The following is a 19,270-nucleotide window of genomic DNA, read 5'->3' on the forward strand; positions in this document are numbered from 1 at the left end:
ACGTTTTCACTGTGGATTATCACATAAGTTCTTTAGGCCACTGTAGTGGCCATCTACACTTCTACCTTCCAAGACAGGTGCCCCGGGAGGAAGGTCTGTGCGCAGGTCACTACGGCTTCAAAGACAGGTGCCCTGGGAGGCAGGTCTGTGCGCAGGTCACTACAGCTTCCAAAACAGGAAGGTATATCAGCCAAGAAAGGATGCAACTCAATCACCATGGAGGAGACGATTTCTCACAGAGGAGACTCATTGGGCGGTGAGACTTTCGTTGAGCTTCAGTCGTCTGGCACTTGGACAGCGCTAATGTTCTAGTCCCTCCCCGGAATCCCAACTCCATCGTGACCTCCACTTATAAAATGGAGGAGATATTGGGTCAAATGTGTCAAGTGGGTATTGTGCTCCCTGAGCCAATCTGCCAGTGGTAAGAAAAACACTGGAAGACAAGCCTTCTCCAACAACATCACGGTATGTGTCAGGCTCGTACCCTCCACCCTACCATTCAGGAAGGAGGTGACGACTCATATTTTTAAGGTCCAGTAAGGACCGCCCAACACTCCCCACTGCCAAGGTCAGATGATACTAAGCTTACAGCACAATCTGAATTGTAACAATTTAGGAAACACCTATTGCTCTTCGCAATCTCTTTATCGCACTAGGTCTTCCTTCTGGGCTTGTTGTGCGACTCTAGCGATAACACACCTTCGGGCATATGCGCGCTCTATACGTCTTTTACTTACTTACTTTTCTGCCTAGGTTACTGAACACACTCTAATATCCTTGCCTCCATATGTACAGCATACGCTCTCCAGCTAGTCTTGCACTGCATTCATACACACATCTGGTTTACACACATTACTCCACCTTCCCACACAGTACCTGTTCGAGGCTGTCATCTTCCTGCAGGCTCCCGGTGTCTCCATTGCCATTGATGGGAATTTCCATAGTGGCGGCTTTGCTCATCATGCCGTCCGTCATGGTGAGTCCTGCAGAAGAAAGCAACACGTGGTGAGGGCTGGAGGAGCCAGAAGGGCTTCAGTGTCACACAAACTGTTGCAAGGTCCCATCTAATGCAAACTATGGAGTGTGTGTGTGGAAGGACACGAGAAAGACCACCAGTGAAAGAACCACTGCATGGGCCGCCACAGAAGGTGACCTGGTATGGATCAGCCTGAAACTAGCCGAAGGATGCACCGCCAAGGGTCAACAGTCTCTAGCACTCTGCGGGTGGGTCCTATGCTCTCTCCCGTGCTCTCTCCCGTGCTCTCGTTTTATATGAGATGCACCTCTGCAGCCAAGAGCTCTACTTAACCTTGGAAAGAAAATAAGCAGTCAACTCCAGGGGGCAAACAAGATACTTTGCACAGATCAAGAAATGCCTAGTTTAGGTTATGCACTGGTCACCATTAATGTTCCTTTTGCACCTGTCAGCTGGTGCAAAGTTTATGCAGTACGCCCCACGAATCATAGGGGTTCAGGGGCTAGGCAGAGGCTGTCCACAGATACGGCATGAAGCTATGATACCCTCTTTGAGTGGGTTTAGAGTGAGATAGTGAGAAGATGGCTGCAGTGACATACATTTCTCCTCCCTAGAAGCGGTTGAAGACTTCTGAAGACTGGCCATTGCTCCCCCGGCCGAACAATAATAATCTTATGCCAAGGGTCAGGCTGTGGCCGGAGTCCTTAAATGAAAGAGCTTAGATTCACCTAATCTATGGAGTACTCTCTTACTACTAGAGACACAAGTCCAGGGGGTGGGGAAATAGCAGAAATCAGTTCTACCTTTCTCTAATATAGTACAGTGAAGAAGTAAACTGCGAAACAGGGGTTACAACATGACATGAATGATGGCTTAAAGAGATTAATTATGTAACAGGCGAATAAACGTGATCATATTGGGAAAGGCGAGGAGGGGGGGGGTCTTCAGCATCTCTGGCGGGCTGTGGGAGGCCGAGTGTCTGGCTCTAGCTCAGCCCTTGTCCCAGAGGGCAGGTAAACCAAGCCAGAGGCGAGCCACTCGCCCCATGCACTGCCCTTCTGCCTCCCTAATGCAGTTTTAATAAAACACATCACTACATGAAGCAGAACCCAGCACATGGAACCTAAAAAGGGCCTTTTCTGCTGTGAGTGCACCGAGCTGAGCTCTCATTGGCTCGTGTCCCACTGCAGACCTGTACCCTCTGCAGCATGCCAGGGCCCTCTTAATCAACACTCCTGGGGGTGCTCACCCCCTCCCCCACCCTCGTATCCGTTCGTGAACTCAGGGGATGGCAGTGCTACTAACTTAACAAATGGCCCCTTTCCTCCCTTACGCTACACTTTGCCTTTTTCCACCTAGGAAGCTATTTAGACCTTTTATACAAATTACCATATTACATAAACATGTGATACTTGCATTTATTGAACAATGTCGCTGATTAAACCATGGAATAATTCAACACTGAGAGGGAAATAAAGCAAATGAAATATTCAAGCAGCGGCTGAGCAGCACAAAGTGAAACCAAGAAACTTGGGTTAAGTCCCAGCTCCCCTAAGTCACCAAACTGTGTGATCCCCTGCAAAGCACTTTACTTGTGATTGTCAAATCAGAGAGCACCATGAAGGAAGCCACGTCATGAGGTATGCTATGTAAAAACCTCACCTGCTGATGTTTAATAGCCAGTACTGCCTCATATACCATAACTGTGTTGGCCATATATACAGTGCACTTGAGAAGAAAGTTGTTTCATAATTTATATATCAAACCTTTTCAAGGTTCAGGTTGACCTTTGGCCCCTAGAGCCAACCCAGACGGGGCTCAGCTCTCCCTATGAATGTGCTTTCTTGCATATGTTTATTAAGCTTTGTAGTCAGTGCTGGAAAAGGGGAAATATTTTCTATGGGAAACCGGGTAATGGGGGCCAGAGGGTGGCAGCAGAAAGAGGGTGCACTCCTGGGGGCAGAGTCTTGAAGAGAAGTTTGAGGCACCCTCTTCAAGCTCCTCACACACCCCTACAAGGCACTACACAAGCCAGGCCAAGCATACTTCAACAGCGGCATCCAGTTCCACACACCCAGCCGGCACCTTCGTTCGACTAGCCTTCTACTCGCCCACGTCCTTAGCATTTGCTAAGCCGGGGGGGGGGGGGCAGGGGGGGGGGGGGACCATTTCCAACTTTGCCCCACAGCCTCGAACAACCTCCCCTTCCACATCAGAGCTGCCATCCGCATCACAGAATTCTGCCAGAAACTCAAAACCTGGCTCTTTCAATAGGCTCTGTTTAGGACAGCCCCAGTCTAGCTTCTAATTAATACTGCTGTGCTGGAAAGCAGTCCGGCAGGGCCACCTAGTGGACGTGACGTGTACTCCACCCGTTCACTGAATGGAAACAGGTTCCACACATCCAGCAGCTGCTTCACATCAACAGACGGCGGTCTTTGTTTTTCATTCATTTTGAACATGACTGAGGCCTCAGTGGTGCCCCTAGTCTGACCCCCAGGTGAGCAGACCAGCAGAGGGCGCTCCATCTGCAAGCAGCCCTCGGGTCCCTCACGGCGGCCCGCCACCAGTCGCAAGATTCCCTCGCCTTCTTCGCTCCCTTGGGGGCACCTTGAAGTGCGAGGGGCCCTCTCCTGGTTCTCGATGGCTCACGTGCCTTGGGGTGGAGGCCACAGAGCCTGAAGAAAGCCCCAGTGACGCTGCTCCTGAAGAAGAGGGCCAGCGCTGAACCGAGGTGAGTCCAGAGCCCGGCCGCCCTATAGCAGGGCCGCCTCGAAAGGGTTTCATCCGGGACATTTACTCAATGACAGGCCTTCCTGGGAGAGGTGTATATGTAAATCCTCTTCGGTGCAGGTCTGGGCGATCTGCTAATGCACCTCCGGGGCGAGGGGCGTCCCTCTCTGCAGCCTTTGACCCCGTCTCTAGTCCTAGAACAGAGGGGTGCAGTGGGGGCTCTGAACAAGCCCTTACTTCGCCAAGGCAGGGAGAACCATGGGTCCCTCCTCTCTAACAGTGGAGCCCCAAGGCTCAGCCCTGGGCCTATTCGCTTTAAAGTTTATCTGTAACTCATCTTTCATATGTTTCACATCCAGCATTTAAGAATTCACTCCTGCTGTGATTACAGTCAGAATTGTGGACAGCTCGCGGTTGCAAGCACCTGCCTCCAGAAAACATCTGAATTTTAGCAGTTTAAAGTTTGACGCCTCCGAGAAGGAAGTCAAGTGGAAACCATGTGTGTCCATCTCTACAGAGGGGTCCTTCGCCCCCGCTTTACTGGGGATGCGTACCATAAGGCAGCAGGGTTAAAACTTTAGGATTGATTTAGAAAACGAGCAGGATTCTCTATTCAGCTAAGGGCCTCATTACCCGACTGAGTGCCAGGAGAGGTGAGGCTTTTTCCCAAGCCTTTTTGGGAAAGAATCCATTTCCAGAGATACTACTCCTACACTTTGGAATTCGACACATGGTAGGACGTATTTTTGTTTTCTCACACTTTATTTTGCAGTAGTGTTATACAAATTGGTCCTGAAGAAAGCCACTGGTCTACCTACCAACCGTGTATGGCTGAAACATGTCGACCTCTTTAACCATCAGTTGATTGTTACCATCCTTACATACTATCTACACACTGTTTTTATTTTTATTTTTTTATTTTTTATTTTTTTTTCCAAAACCTTTATTGCACTTTGCATAGCACACAGCGGAATGCCTACAACCCCGAGGGCCGGCCGCTATCTTAGGATCATCGTATACAGAGATTTTCAGCAAAAAGAATAATCATATCACATTGTCAATAAAAAGTCTCGATGTAGGGAGCTGAAACAATAAAAGCGCCAGTTGAGCAATTAATCAATGCAGTAGTTTAAGGTTTTGACGGAGTTTTTTCGTTTTTTGGAAAACAACAAACTCAGAACATCAACAGTTAGGAAAAACAGTGAGGTCTGACACGAATCAGTGCGTTTCAAGTCTTTAGTGTCTCTTGGGAGGTTGGGATCCTGACAGCCCACCCAGTGCGCACATGCCTCAACTCACCCCACCCGCCCCTACCCCCTCGGACTCATTCGTCTAAGCTCAAGGAGGCGACCCGCTGCAGCCGCCCATGCCCCCTCCGCACTCCCTCTTCCCGCCCATGTTTAGCCCTCATCGTCAGATTCATCCAACTCATCCTCTCGCAAGGGTTCGCAGATGTCCCCCCTGTACTCATTCCATTTCAGCCATATCTTATTCCATTTCCCGGGGCAGGCTCGGTTGACGTACACTGCTCGCTCGGTCAACATCACTCGATCCATGTTCACGCACCACTGGGACTTGGTTGGGAGTTCTGCTGCTCCCCAGCGCTGCGCTATGTCGCGTTTCGCAACCATTAGCCCCGCCGTGACCCAAAGTTGCCCGTACCGGGTCAAGTCAGTAGGTTCCCAAATATTTATCAGGCACCTCCTCGGGTCAGGCAGTATGGAGTGATCTAATGCCTGTGACATTGTGCGGAGTACTTGTTTCCAGTATTCCTGGATCTTGGGACAGTCCCATATAGTATGGAAGAACGTGCCTTCCTCCCCACACCCGCGCAGACAATAGGGATGGGGCGCTCTATGTATGCGATGCAGCATTGTCCTTGTATAGTAAACCCTGTGCAGGATCTTAAATTGCACCAGCCGCATGCGTGCCGAGATGCCTATTTCTTTAGGTGACCCAAGAGCTGCATTCCATTCATGGTCGTCCATGTCGCTAACCTCCCCCTCCCACTTCTCTTTCAGGTGTAGTGTGGGGTCAGGGCTGTTATTGAGGAGCTTACGGTAAGTGAGGGATGTAGCCCGTTCTAGCATGCATTCTGTGAGTAGGCGATCTTCCAAGGGCGAGGACTCTGGGAGTTGTGTGTCAGCTGGAATGGCTGCAAGTAATGCGTGACGGACCTGAATGTACCTGTAGAGTTCCCTGTCGCTGAGCTCGTAGAGTTCTTTTAGTCGGGCAAAGGGGATCACTTCATTCCTCTCCCACAGGTCACCCACCACGGAGATACCTATCGTGTCCCATTGTGCGAACCCCTTGGTGTTCCTCAGGTTGCCTAACGCGCGAGAGTCCCACAGCGGGGTCATCCTTGTGATTTTCCCCTTCCAGCCCAGAGCTGCCGTAGCTGCATGCCATATCTGCACCGTCAACTTGGTGGGGCCGATCAGGGTACGCACCTTGCGGTGATCATATAGTGGACCCAGCAGACTGTCAGCACCCAACTGCTCCCTGTCCAAGTGAAATGCTGGCTCGGCATATGGTGCGTGTATCCATTGATTAATGGGCCTCAATTGTGCAGCCCAATAATACAGTTTCAGATTCGGTAACGCAATGCCCCCGTCATACCAGTCCCTGTGTAGCTTGGATTGTGCCACTCGCGCCGGGAGGTTGCCCCACAGCAAGTTTGAAACCAGAGCCGCTACTTTCTGGAAGAATTTGGGTGGCACCGGGTAGGGTGAACTGTCGAGGACGTACAAGAAGCGCGGCAACGCCATCATCTTGTAAAGCGCCGCCCTGCCGAGGAGTGTTAACGGCAGGCCGGACCAGAATTCCACATCCCGCTTGAGTCTATCCAGGGGCGGCTTCAGATTCTTGTCCACGAATTCAGCCAGGTCCCTAGTGACGTGTATGCCTAGATATTTAAAGGACGATCCTGCCAATCGCAGCGGGCAAGTATCGTCGAGGTCAGGAGCCGGACCCCGTAGGACATATAGCTCTGATTTGGACCAATTTAGCGTGTAGCCTGAGATCTTGCCGTATGTGTCACAAATGCGTAGCAAGGCCGGTATTCCCATCCCGGGGTCTGTTAGATACAGCAGCATGTCGTCTGCGTAGAGGGACAGGCGGTCTTCCCAACCCCCATTCCCTGGTATACCCTTGAGGAGGGGGGAGGCTCGTATGAGAGTCGCGAGTGGTTCCAGGGAGATGGCAAACAACAGGGGCGACAAAGGGCACCCCTGGCGCGTGCCCCGACCCAGTGGGAAAGTGCGGGAAATGTGGCCGTTCGCCACCACATGAGCCGTCGGGGCCGCGTACAGCAGTTTTACCCATGCTAGAAAGCGAGGCCCGAACCCCATATGTGTCAGCGTTTCGAAAAGGTACTCCCACTCCACCAGGTCAAATGCCATTTTGGCATCAAGTGCCAGGATTACTGCCGGTGTGGTGATGGTGTCAGCTCTGGCCAGGATACCATGCAGTCGCCGCAAATTCAACGCCGTGTTTCTGTGCGGCATAAACCCGGACTGATCCGGGTGTATAATTGAGGACAGATGGGGCAGGATCCGCTGCGCCAGAAGCTTGGCCAAGATTTTCACTTCCGCGTTCAATAAGGAAATTGGCCGATAGGAGGAGTAGTTCTCCGGGGGTTTACCCGGCTTGGGGATTGGTATTATAGCAGCCGCACGCTGGTCTGGCGGAAGGGAACCCCTCTCCAGGCAGTCCTTGAACATCCTCAGCAGATGCGTGCTGAGGGTGTCCGGCATCACCTGGTACCATTCTATGGGTATCCCGTTCGGTCCCAGTGCCTTGCCCGGGTTTAGCGCCTTAATGGCCAGTTGGATCTCGTCGGCTGTGATGTCTGCCTCCAGCTCGCTCGACGCCTCCGGTGAGAGGGTCCGAACCTCAATTGGCGCTAAGAGCGCCCTGGCACTTTCAGGCGTAATTTTACGAGTCGGGGTGTACACTCGCTCAAAATGGGACGCAAGTAGTTCTGTTATGCGCCTTGGATCCGTGTGTGTCTCCCCTTGTTCATCTTGTAGACATTGGACCCCCCTGGCGCTACCCTCACGTTTATCGAGCCACGCCAGCATTTTCCCTGCTTTATCCTCCACTTCATAGATCCTATTCTGAGTGTCGGTTAAGAGACCCTTGACCATCCTCCGCAGGTGATCATTGTACAGCTGCTGCTGGAGAGTGAGTGCGTGCAGGGCAGTGGGAGAAGGGTGGGACTCGTGCGTCGCGGTCCGCTCCCTCAACGTAATCTCTAGGTCGGCCAGTTCCTGAGATTGCTGTTTCTTGTGTCCGGAGATAGTGTTAATGGCCTGACCCCGCAGAACCGTTTTATAGGCCTCCCATAGTGTTGCCGGGGAGCGCACTGAATGGGTATTTTCACGAAAGTAGTGGTTTGTGGCTTGTTTGAGTGCTTTGCGAACCTGTGGGATTTTAAAATATGATGCGTGCATGGGGTAAATGCGCTTACGTGCCCTCGTCTGTAGGGAGAGCGTCAGTGTGAGCGGTGAGTGGTCAGAAATACCACGAGGGTGAATCACCAGGGTATCTACAAGACAAAGGGCCTCCCCCAGTGACAGGAAGTAATCGATGCGAGAGAGGCTGCCATGCACCGCGGAGTGAAATGTGTATTTTGTCGTGCCCGGGTGTAAGTGTCTCCAGATGTCTGTCATGCCCATGGCTGAGGTGAATCTTCGAAAGTACGTTTCCCCCCCTGTCTGGTTGGGGGAGGGGTGTCTGTCCAGTTGTGGGTCTACGACCGCATTAAAGTCCCCCCCTAGTATGGTCTCACCCTCGGGGAGAGTTAAAAGGAAGTCCCCTAATCTTGGGAAGTGGACCGAGTGCAAAGCTGGTGGCACATACACTGATACCAAATTAAAGAGTTTCCCCTCCCATTGTCCCTGCACAGCCGCGAAGCAGCCCTGATCATCCGTTTTAATTGATAGGGGCATGAAGCGTGAGTTCTTCTGTATCAGGATACCGGACCCCCTGGAGCCGGACGTGAAAGCAGAATGGGCCCACATTTTGTAGCCACGCCTATCCAAGGCCTTCGTGGCCCCCCCCACCAGGTGTGTCTCTTGCAACAGGGCCACAGTAGGTCGCAGGCGCTTAATTGCCGTCAACACCAATCCCCGCTTAACTTTGTCCCCCAAACCTCTCACATTCCAGGACAGCAGGGTCAGAGGCGGGCATTGTGTGTCAGAGTGAGTTCCCCCCTCTGCCGGTGCAGGATTGTTAGCCATCAGGTGGTATTAGGTACATGATGTAGAGCCCCAGAGATGTAACCAGTGTATCGGCTGCGTCTTCGCGCAGCAAAGTGTTCAGAGGCATCATGGGGGCATAGTGTCACTGTCCATTCCCAGCAACGTGGCCTGAGTCCCATAGGTACTGAAACAATGTCTTCGACCCACTATGCACCTTCCTAACATAAACAGTTCAGAACAAACCCCCCTCCCTGCCCCCCTGCTTAACGGACCTCCAACTGCCCGCCACCCCAACTTAGCAGAGTGCTTTACCCATCCCATAACCAGAGTACTTGCTTGTAGGGGGGAGAGCGTCTCCCCAGGCAGGCGGCTTCCCTGAAGGCTTTCGGGGCAGCCATGCCGGCGTCTACGTGCAGTTGTGGAAATTATACGTTAGTTCGGCGACTGCTTAGGGTTCTGAGTCCAAGGTCGGGTTCAGTCTTCCTCGCCTCCACCTTCGAACCCATGAGCCGGTGAGCGTCCCGCTCCCTCCATTCATCCCGATGTTTGCGAGCCCGGTCCGCTGTCTCCTCCACGGTCTCGATCCGGTCTGAGTGTTTTGCGCTGTCGTCCAACGGTGTGCCAACCTTCCAGCCAGTCCCGGGCTGCTCCGGGGGAGTCGAAGATCCACACTTTCTTATCCGCTACCACCCGCAGCTTAGCCGGGAATAGCATGGAGTACGGCAGCTCTCTGTCCCTCAAGGTCTTTTTTACTTCCAGGAACGTTTTCCTTCTCCTAGATACCTCGGCCGTATAGTCCGGGAAGAAAGCAATCTTCGAGTTCTGGATTTGGATGGTCGGTGCCACTCTGGCGGCCTGCAGAATGGCATCCCGATCTCGGAAATTGAACAACCTAGCCAGTATTGGTCGCGGTGTGGCCCCGGACTTGGGTTTCCCTCCCGGGACGCGATGCGCCCTTTCGACGGAGAAGAAGTTCGAGAGTCCCTTGGGTTTGAGCCGAGTTTTGACCAAGTCCTCCACGTAGAGGTCCATTGCCCCCGTGTCTTCTAACTCTGGCACACCTAAAATTCGGACATTATTGCGTCGGGAGCGCCCTTCCTGGTCGTCCAGTTTGTCCCTAAGCAGTTTGTTATCGGTTTGCAGCCGTTCCACCGCTGTTTGCAATTCGGACACATCTTCAACCAGCGACTTAGTGACCACCTCGACCTGTTTGACCCTTTCATTCATCTTTTGGAGATCCGCTCTTATCAAGGTGACTTCCGTTGCCGTGGCCCCTACCGTCGTTTGCACTTGGGCCAGTGCTGCCAGGACATCGTCAAGCGTGGCCTTTTTTGCCCCCTCCGTTTCAGACGCTGTTCCGGCGGCCTTGCGTTGGTCTTGGGGTGGTGATTGCTTCCCGTATGCGAATTTGTCCAATTTGGCCTGGGTTGAGTTGTGCCGGGGGCCCCTGTTGGACATGGTGCTGCCGTGAATTGAACTGCCTGGAGGATATAGTAATCGCGCGTGGGTTGTGCAGGGCCGCTCCTTTGCGCTCCGGCGGCCGGCTGCGTCGAGGTATACGGTCACCGCAGTGGGGGGTGGCGTCTTCCCGCCGGCGTGTAGTGGTGCGACGCTCTCTTAAGGAGTGCGTACAGGCCAGGCGCCGAGTCTCCCCCCGGCACCGGGTTCAAAAAAGGGGGGGGGAGTCTGGCGGTGCGCTGCAAGTTGTGACTCACACCAGCTGGGGCCGCCGCGGTACGCCTCTCCGCAATGTCCCCTTGATGTGGGTGTTGCTCAGGCCCTCGCCCCACTGGTGGCGCCGCGTGCGTATGGCCCCCGGTGCTCCCGTTGGAGAGTCCGCGATTTCTGGAACCCACGCCTGCTGTGGCTGCCGCGTTTCTTCGCCGGCCGCTGAGTGGCTTTGCCGGCCGCTGCCAGGGTCTGGCGTCTTCCCCCGTTGAGGCTGGGTAATGGCGGCGCTGGGTTGAGCCTGCGCAGCTCCCGTCGCGCTGTTGGTGGATGGAGGTGAGTCCGGGGAAAGCTGGCGGGTTGTCGTGGTGTGCGCCCCTGTGCTTGGGCGGACGGGAGGGAAGCTTTACGGTGCTGTCGGGGTGACGTGCTCGGGGAGCCGGCGCTTCCTGCCACTCACCCCCGCTTGTTTGACACTTCCGGCTGGATTCAAAGGCACCGGTAATCCGCGGCTTCTCGGCTGCAGTCAGGCCCAGCTCCTCCTCCGCCTCTCGAGTGTGAGATTTCGCCCGTTCTGGCCGCCGCCGCTCACATGAACTTCAGCGTTGCTCACTGCATGGACACCGGGTCCGGTCCGCCCCTTTCCGCCAGTGAAGATCAGGATTTTAATGCGGATTATCGCGGAAAGCCGCCTCTGCCTAGGAGCCTCCCTAAGCTGCGGCCGCCATCGTTGGCTGCTAGCCTACACACTGTTTTTAGTCTTGACATCATGATGACCTCATAATAAATTCGTTTCTTGGTATCATAATAGTCAATTTTAGCCTCACATTCAAGATTTGTTTTCACATATTTAGCACTGCAAATTATTTTTTAACACCACCATACTACTTTTTATGGCCTTCTCATCACTGGTGGATCTATACTAGGATATCTCACGATAACATCAAGTGAGACACCTAGCAGATACCAGTTTTTCTCATAAAATCCCAGATGATGATGCTCCGCCATTGGGTGGGCTGATGGGTTTTCTTTCCATTTTTTGTGCAACAACACATCCGGTTTTCAAAATACACGTTGTACCACTGCTTCTTCATCCTTAGCCACATGACACCAGACCAGTAGTATCCATTTATGTATAGGTAGAGTTAGATTGGGGGATAGGATACAACTGGGTCTTTAACACTATTTTCCCCTTGGACCCTCTGTTAAGTTGAGTTTTGTATATCAAATTAAACACTGCCTTTGAGACTGTTAGAACCTGGTCTGAAGGTAAAAGACGAGATTGCCTGGCGAGGAACGCCCTCGGCATCTATTGATGCAAAGATTACATAAACTTTATATACAGTCGGAAGCAGCACTATAGAGCATAACAGGGCTTTGATATTATAGAAACTAAAGTCCAAAAGTATGCTGTCAAATGATCTGATGTCCTGAGATTCCACATTAACATTTCATTCATGTGATGTAACGCCTTGCGTCAGACATTCTTATGTCCCAATTCTTTCTGTCCTTCGAACACAACAATTAATTAACAATCAATAAATCTCTAGAAAGTTTCAGACACAAACAACACAATCTTCTTTTCGACAGCAGATGTGTGATTCTCTGGCTAACCCACCCTCCAAGGTTTAAAGTATGGTGAAGACAAATCAGCACAATCTAGCAATAAAACTGATACCTAAAACCCAACTCACGTACATCTGTTAAAGAACAGAAGTTTGGTACAGTCAGAGCATAAATGGCCTAGCTGTCAATGCAAAGAACCATCCATTGGTCTCCTCCGTTGACGTGGCTGTATCTCTTCCAGACAGCCCTCGGACAGGCGCCAGATGCTGCTGGATCTTGGCCAGAGAGCATTATGGGCCCCCTGTCACCACCAAGGACAAGAGGGACTCTGAGCATTATGGACAAAACTTACTAAGAGACAGGGCTGCTCTGGCAGGAAGAGACACCTGGACTTGATTGGTTTTGAGCGGTCGGTAGGGTTGGCACCAACAACCACATCTGCTGAATGCTGCCTACCCCATGAGAGAAGAAGTTACTTCATATTTTGGCTTTAGCAAAGTTCTGTGCAGCAACACAGAGGTAAGAACTAGCAGTCTTTATGTGAGAGGCAGGATGAGACCTCAGTACTGAGAAAGAACACCTTGATGATGCTTTCACCTGAGGACAAGCCAGTAGATTGCCTCGTGAGCTGAGGACATCCTTGGTTGCAAGGACCTGCTAACTGAGGACAAGGGATTCACTCAAGAATCAGCCCACCCAGAAGAACTGCTTCTCTCCATATCCCCTATGAGAGATACATCCTCGTGGTGTGGTGGCACAATGCGAGGGAGGAGATCAAGAGCAACGGCGCCTTGCCAAAGATGCTCTTCTCCTCTGCAACTGCTGCCCCTACTGTATCTGTGCATTTTCCTGATGCCTGCCCACCTGCCTCCTTCCCAACGATAAAGGTTATATCCAGAGCCGGCATGTGCTAAGATGGCGCCCTGGGCGAAGAGAAATTTGGCGCCCTTGCTGGTGGTAGTAAATTAAATGAGCCAACAGGGGGTCCTTTGTGTTCACTGGTCAGTTCCGAGCTGAGCAGGGACTGGCCCTTGAAGACAAACACCCCGGACCTCCCCCAGCTCACCTAAATCAACGACAGCTTAGCTGCCTCTTGCAGATAATGGTTTTGTTAATGTGGGCCGGCAGGGTTCAGAGGATGAAGGGCGGACATGAAAGGGGGCTAAAGGGGTGTTAAAAACATTGCCCACCATATGATAAAGAAGGTCTAAAACACTTTAAACTGGCAAATCAAACAGAATCGAACAGGCAGGGACAAGGCTGGAGCAAGATAAGCAGAACCCTGCTGTTGGCATAACCTTAATAGATGCAGCCCAATGCGCACCTCAGAAAATTGGCGCCCTGGGCCCAGCTTGCCCATGCTAAAGGCCGGCCCTCGTTATATCACCCCTGAGAGAGTGCCCCTTTCTAATGTTACACTGGGTGAGCGTGCCTCTCTCTAGCCAAGTAACCACCAGCATCAGACATGTCTCTCCGAGGGCAACGCCCGACTCCCACCATCCCCCATGAACCGCATGTGATGACCACAGAGGACCATGAGTTGCAGGCTCAGACTTTATGTGAAACAGTCCTAGAAGACGTCACGGCACCTACCACCACAGGAGATGTAGGAACTGAGGGGCCAACACTTGCAGAGCACTTTAAACAGATAGAAAGAACCCTAAATAGAGCAACCAGGCTACAACTGACAGTAGAACTTGCAAGTGTTTCCAGTGCCAGATCAATCAATCAGTTCTTGAAGAGCGTGGCATATCACCCGTGAGGGTTTCCAGGCGCTGGGTTGCTGGGCTCAGTCGAACAGCCAAGTCTTAAGTCTCTTCCTGAAGTCCGTTAGCGAGGGTGACGTTCGGAGGTTGAGGGGGAGGGTGTTCCAGGACTTGGCGGCAAGGTGGGAGGAGTGACCTCCGCTAAGAAACCGTAGGAAGCGCAGTCTCTGCATGCACGAGGAAGGCAGAGCACAGGTTTCTGGATGGTTGGTGGAAGTTCAGGCAGTCCCATGTGCACCGAGGGAAGATGCACAAACACATTCGGGTAGACACAATTGTAGCTCTCAAAGAGTCGCATCATCACTAAGCTACTGAACGGACATCTTATTTTAAAATATAAGTCTTACAGGACAATTCAAATATTACCATTGATTTGCTAGGTATTCCTAATCTTCTAAACCTGTTTCATCGTCCAAGAGCAGGTCTTAACTGTTCAACCTCAATACGCTTTGCAAATCAAAGCCTGAAAAAGAAGTACTTGGCTTCAGGAAGTATGCGGTAGGAGCTGATTCCTGAAGCTTCACAGGCAGCAGGCCACACTGGTCACAAGGATTACCCAGCTGTCTCAGACTCTCCCTGCTCCCCAGGAAACTGCCCTGACACCATGGAAAGCCCTAGCGAGGGGTCCGGCTCAAAGTAACTGCAGAATCTGGAGGTACCGCTGTGCTCCAAAGGCGAAGCCTACCAGGCAATCTCCCAATTTTTCCATTAGTAGGATTTTGAGAATCAAAACGCTGACAACGATACATGGGTTCAGACTACAATTTCCATTTGCAAGTTATTGGAAGGAAACACTTCCGCTTGGCCGTTGTTCGACTGAGGTATCACGGGTGACGCAGTCTAGTTTGGCACATATGAGGGGCAGGAAGAGAACAATACTTATAAAAGATTCCCATTCTGTGAATCCTCTCCGCTCTGTCGCATACTGGGTTGCGCTCTTGTGAGGATATGTTGTGAAAACTACAACCTACATTTATTTTGTAAATGAGACACTGATCAGAAAAAGGCCGGATGCCAAGCAACTCGCCATCATGATCACCATTTTCGCTATTATGGAGATGCTGCTCCCAATGTCCATTAAAGGAGCGATGAACTCCCCTGGAACCGGAGTCAACGAGAGGCTGCATTGGAGCAGGATGATGAGTCCTGGCATCCTAGCCAAGCGATAAATGAATGGAGTCTGGCAGCAAGCAGAACTGCTTTCTGTGTAAACACACCTGAACAATTGGTTATTTCAAAATGCAATAAGAAGGCAGTGTGGCACGGCGACCAAAAGTGAGGTTGTATAGGATTTCATAGAAAAATTATTTCATGAAACACCATTACTGAGAAACCATCCTATTTCACCTAAACTGTTTAATGGAAATTTGCAGGATGATTGGCATTCACCCAGTTCATTGAAACCAATTCATGGAATGTCTATTTTTCCAAAATTGGCTGTTGTATAATTATTTGTAAGTGCAGGTCTCACTTTTAGAAACATTTTAGTTGGCAGTATATATTTCAGTACTTTCCTTCAGGGAACATTATTTTAGATTCATTTCTCTTACATTCTCAAACATTTACTTTGGATGCATATAGTTGGTTGACCTCTCACCACCCATAAACACCATTCTTCATCCCTGACCCCTCACAAAACCTAAACACCATTCCTTGCTGCCCCTCAAAATCAGCTCACCATGCCTAAACTACACCCATCTCTGGCTCCTGATCTCCATCCATCCCCCGCCCTAAAAGTCTTTTCTACCCCTAAACTTCCCCCAATCCTGCACCCTAAAAACATTTATGCGCCTAAACCCCACCAATTGCTGAAACTTCACAAACCCTCTGCACCTCTAAACTCCACGATTCTTCAACCCAAGAAAACCCTTACCACCCCTAAACACCACTGATCCCTGACTACTAAAACCCCTCTCTAACTCTAAACTCCATCCAGGTTTAGAGTAATTTTGGATTTTCCCTTAAAATGATCTTTCCTTTAAAATGCTTTCTTAATTTTTTTTATTTATTTCTATTTCGTTAAAATGGTCTTGCCTTAAAATTGGTTATCATGATTTGGTTTCTTGCAATGTGGTTTATCAGTTCTTATTTAATTCACATACATCACATTAGCGATGTTGCCAGTTTACACTACCACAGGGAACAAATCTCCCTAACATAACACAACCGAACAACCAGATAACTGACCAATGAAGAGGGGGGGGGGGGGGGGGGGGGCGGCCGAGCACTTTGCCAGGGCCGGTTTTGGTTCCCAGTCCGGTCCTGTAAGTAATAACAGTCCCTATCAGACAATGTAGGGTTTGCTGCATTTGGTGGAACAGGAAGTAATCTCCTCTGACAGGCAGTGTAGATACGACTGACTGGGCAGTACAGAAAGAGCCCCAAGCTACACATGGCTTTGAAGCAAGAGCTGTGGATCAGAGAGAGGCCAGGCATGACCTCTGGGTGGGCGAGAAGCATGAGCTGGAGGCGGACGTAAAGTATCACCTAGAGTGGGAGAGGAGCAAGAGCTCTGGATCAGAGAGAAGCCAGTCATGACCTCTGACGACACCAAACTCATCCTCTCCCTGTCCAACAAACCCAATACCGCCAGACACAATTTTTGAGAAGGCATAGAAGCAGTTGCCAAATGGATGAAAAACAGCTGCCTACAACTAAACACCAACAAAACAGAAGTACTCATCATGGGCCCAAACCCCGACGCAAGGAACAACACCTGGTGGCCCCCCAACCTCGGAAGCCCGCCAACCCCCACGGACCACACACGTAACCTGGGTATCAATCTGGACTCCGAGCTCAAAATGGACTGCCAGATCAACTCCGTATCGTCGTCCTGCTCCCACACCCTCGGTCTCCTACGTAAGATCTTCAAATGGATCCCCCTCAAACACAGAAAGGCTGTCACTCACGCCCTGGTCACCAGCAGACTCTACTACAGCAACACTCTACACCGGAATAAACAAAAACCACACCGCACGCTACAGAACATCCAGAACGCCACTGCAAGACTGGTCCTCGACCTGCCAAGACACTGCCACATCTCCCAGCACCTGCGCACACTCCACTGGCTCCCCATCGAAGTTAGAGTCACCTTCAAGATGCTCATCCACGCCCAGAAAGCCCTCCACGACACCGGTCCAGCATACCTGAACAGCCGGCTCAAATTCCACGCACCCCAGAGAACCCTACGATCTGCTCAGCTCTCCTATGCAGTGGTACCCCGCACCAGAAAGACCAGATCAGGAGGCCGCTCCTTCTCCTTCCTCGCGGCCCGAGCCTGGAACGCCCTGCCGCTCCACCTCAGACAAACAACATCACTCCCCATCTTCGCAAGAAACCTCAAAACCTGGCTCTTCGACAGACCCCTCCCCCCCCCACCTTGATGGACTTGGGCCTGCTAAATCCCCCTCCCTCCCCAGCACCTTGAGACCCTTACGGGTGAGTAGTCGCGCTTAACAAACGCCTGATTGAATGGGTGGGCGAGAAGCAGGAGCTGCAGGCGGACGAGAACTTTGAATCAGAGAGAGGCCAGGCATGGCCTCTGCGTGGGCGTGAAGCATGAGCTGCAGGCGGATGAGAAGTATGACCTAGAGTGGACGAGAAGCAAGAGCTCTGGATCACAGAGAGGCCAGGCAAGACCTGTTGGTGGGTGAGAAGCAGGAGCTGCAGGCGGACGAGAAGTATGACCTAGAGTGGACGAGAAGCAACAGCTCTGGATCAGAGAGAGGCCAGGCATGACCTCTGGATCAGAGAGAGGCCAGGCATGACCTCTGGATCAGACAAAGGCCAGGCATGATCTCTGGGTGGGCGAGAAGCATGAGCTGCAGGCAGACAATAACTCTGAATCAGAGAGAGGCCTGGGATGACCTCTGGGTGGGCGAGAAGCATGAATTGCAGGGGGACGAGAAGTATGACCTAGAGTGAGCGAGGAGCAAGAGCTCTGGATCAGAGACAGGCCAGGCAAGACCTGTCGGTGAGCGAGAAGCAGGAGCTGCAGGCGGACGAGAAGTATGACCTAGAGTGGGCGAGAAGCAAGAGCTGCAGGCGAACGAGAAGTATGACCTAGAGTGGGTGAGAAGCAAGAGCTCTGGATCAGAGAGAGGCCAGGCAAGACGTGTTGGTGGGCCAGAAGCAGACGCTGCAGGCGGACAAGTATGATCTAGAGTGGGCGAAGAGCAAGAGCTCTGGATCAGAGAGAGGCCAGGCATGACCTCTGGGTGGGCAAGAAGCAAGAGCTCTGGATCAGAGGGGTGCCAGGCAAGACCTGTCGGTGAGCGAGAAGCAGGAGCTGCAGGCAGACGAGAAGTATGACCAAGAGTGGGCGAGAAGCAAGAGCTCTGGATCAGAGAGAGGCCAGGCAAGACCTGCCGGTGAGCGAGAAGCAGGAGCTGCAGGCGGACGAGAAGTATGACCTAGAGTGGGCGAGAAGCAAGAGCTCTGGATCAGAGAGGGGCCAGGCATGACCTCTGGGTGGGCGAGAAGCATAAGCTGCAGCCGGACGAGAAGCATGACCTAGGGTGGGTGAGAAGCAAGAGCTCTGGATCAGAGAGAGGCCAGGCAAGACCTGTTGGTGGGCGAGAAGCAGGAGCTGCAGGCGGACGAGAAGTATGACCAAGAGTGGGCGAGAAGCAAGAGCTCTGGATCAGAGAGAGGCCAGGCAAGACCTGTCGGTGAGCGAGAAGCAGGAGCTGCAGGCGGACGAGAAGTATGACCTAGAGTGGGCGAGAAGTAAGAGCTCTGGATCCAAGAGAGGCCAGGCAAGACCTGCCGGTGAGCGAGAAGCAGGAGCTGCAGGCGGACGAGAAGTATGACCAAGAGTAGGAGAGAAGCAAGAGCTCTGGATCAGAGACAGGCCAGGCAAGACCTGTCGGTGAGCGAGAAGCAGGAGCTGCAGGCAGACGAGAAGTAAGACCTAGAGTGGCAAAGCTCTAGGCAAAGCCAATAGGTCACACCTTTGTAAACATACGCCAACTGATTGACTTTGCCAATGTTTACCCATATTGCCGCTGAGCACTGGCAAAGGTATTCAGTCTGGCTTCTATGAGATGCATAAATCATTTGGGTAAGCCTGTTTTGCTTGTGTGAGCACATTAAAGCCTTCTACCTATTGGCTTTGACTAGGCTTGTTTACTTAAGGGGGGATAACATTCTGAGATGATCCGATGGAGATTCACACCTGGGACATTAAGGTTGTACACTGAGCTCTGCAGCAAGGACAATAACTGCCGAGTTAACTTGCGGCATTAACCCTTTTCCACTGATTTATACCGACAGAGAGAAAGAAGACACGTGAACACTGGCGAGCAGACAAGGGGCGGGAGAGGCACACGGTGCCCACAGCCAGGGTCTGCCAGCCC

General features: G+C 51.8%; 1 protein-coding gene across 11 annotated transcripts in view; it reads right to left on the bottom strand.

Moving 5' to 3' along the window:
* ARFIP2 (ARF interacting protein 2) overlaps positions 1-19,270 on the bottom strand; it is a 294,672-nt gene that overhangs the window by 159,295 nt on the left and 116,107 nt on the right. For all 11 annotated transcript variants that reach the window (XM_078658736.1, XM_078658738.1, XM_078658739.1 and 8 more), the window contains exon 2: positions 877-983. In XM_078658736.1, coding sequence (XP_078514862.1) covers positions 877-975 — 99 coding nt within the window. In that variant the 5' untranslated portion in view covers positions 976-983. The remainder of the gene's footprint in view (positions 1-876; positions 984-19,270) is intronic.

Source organism: Lissotriton helveticus, chromosome 8 (assembly GCF_964261635.1).
Source record: "Lissotriton helveticus chromosome 8, aLisHel1.1, whole genome shotgun sequence".
Classification (NCBI taxonomy): Eukaryota; Metazoa; Chordata; class Amphibia; order Caudata; family Salamandridae; genus Lissotriton; species Lissotriton helveticus.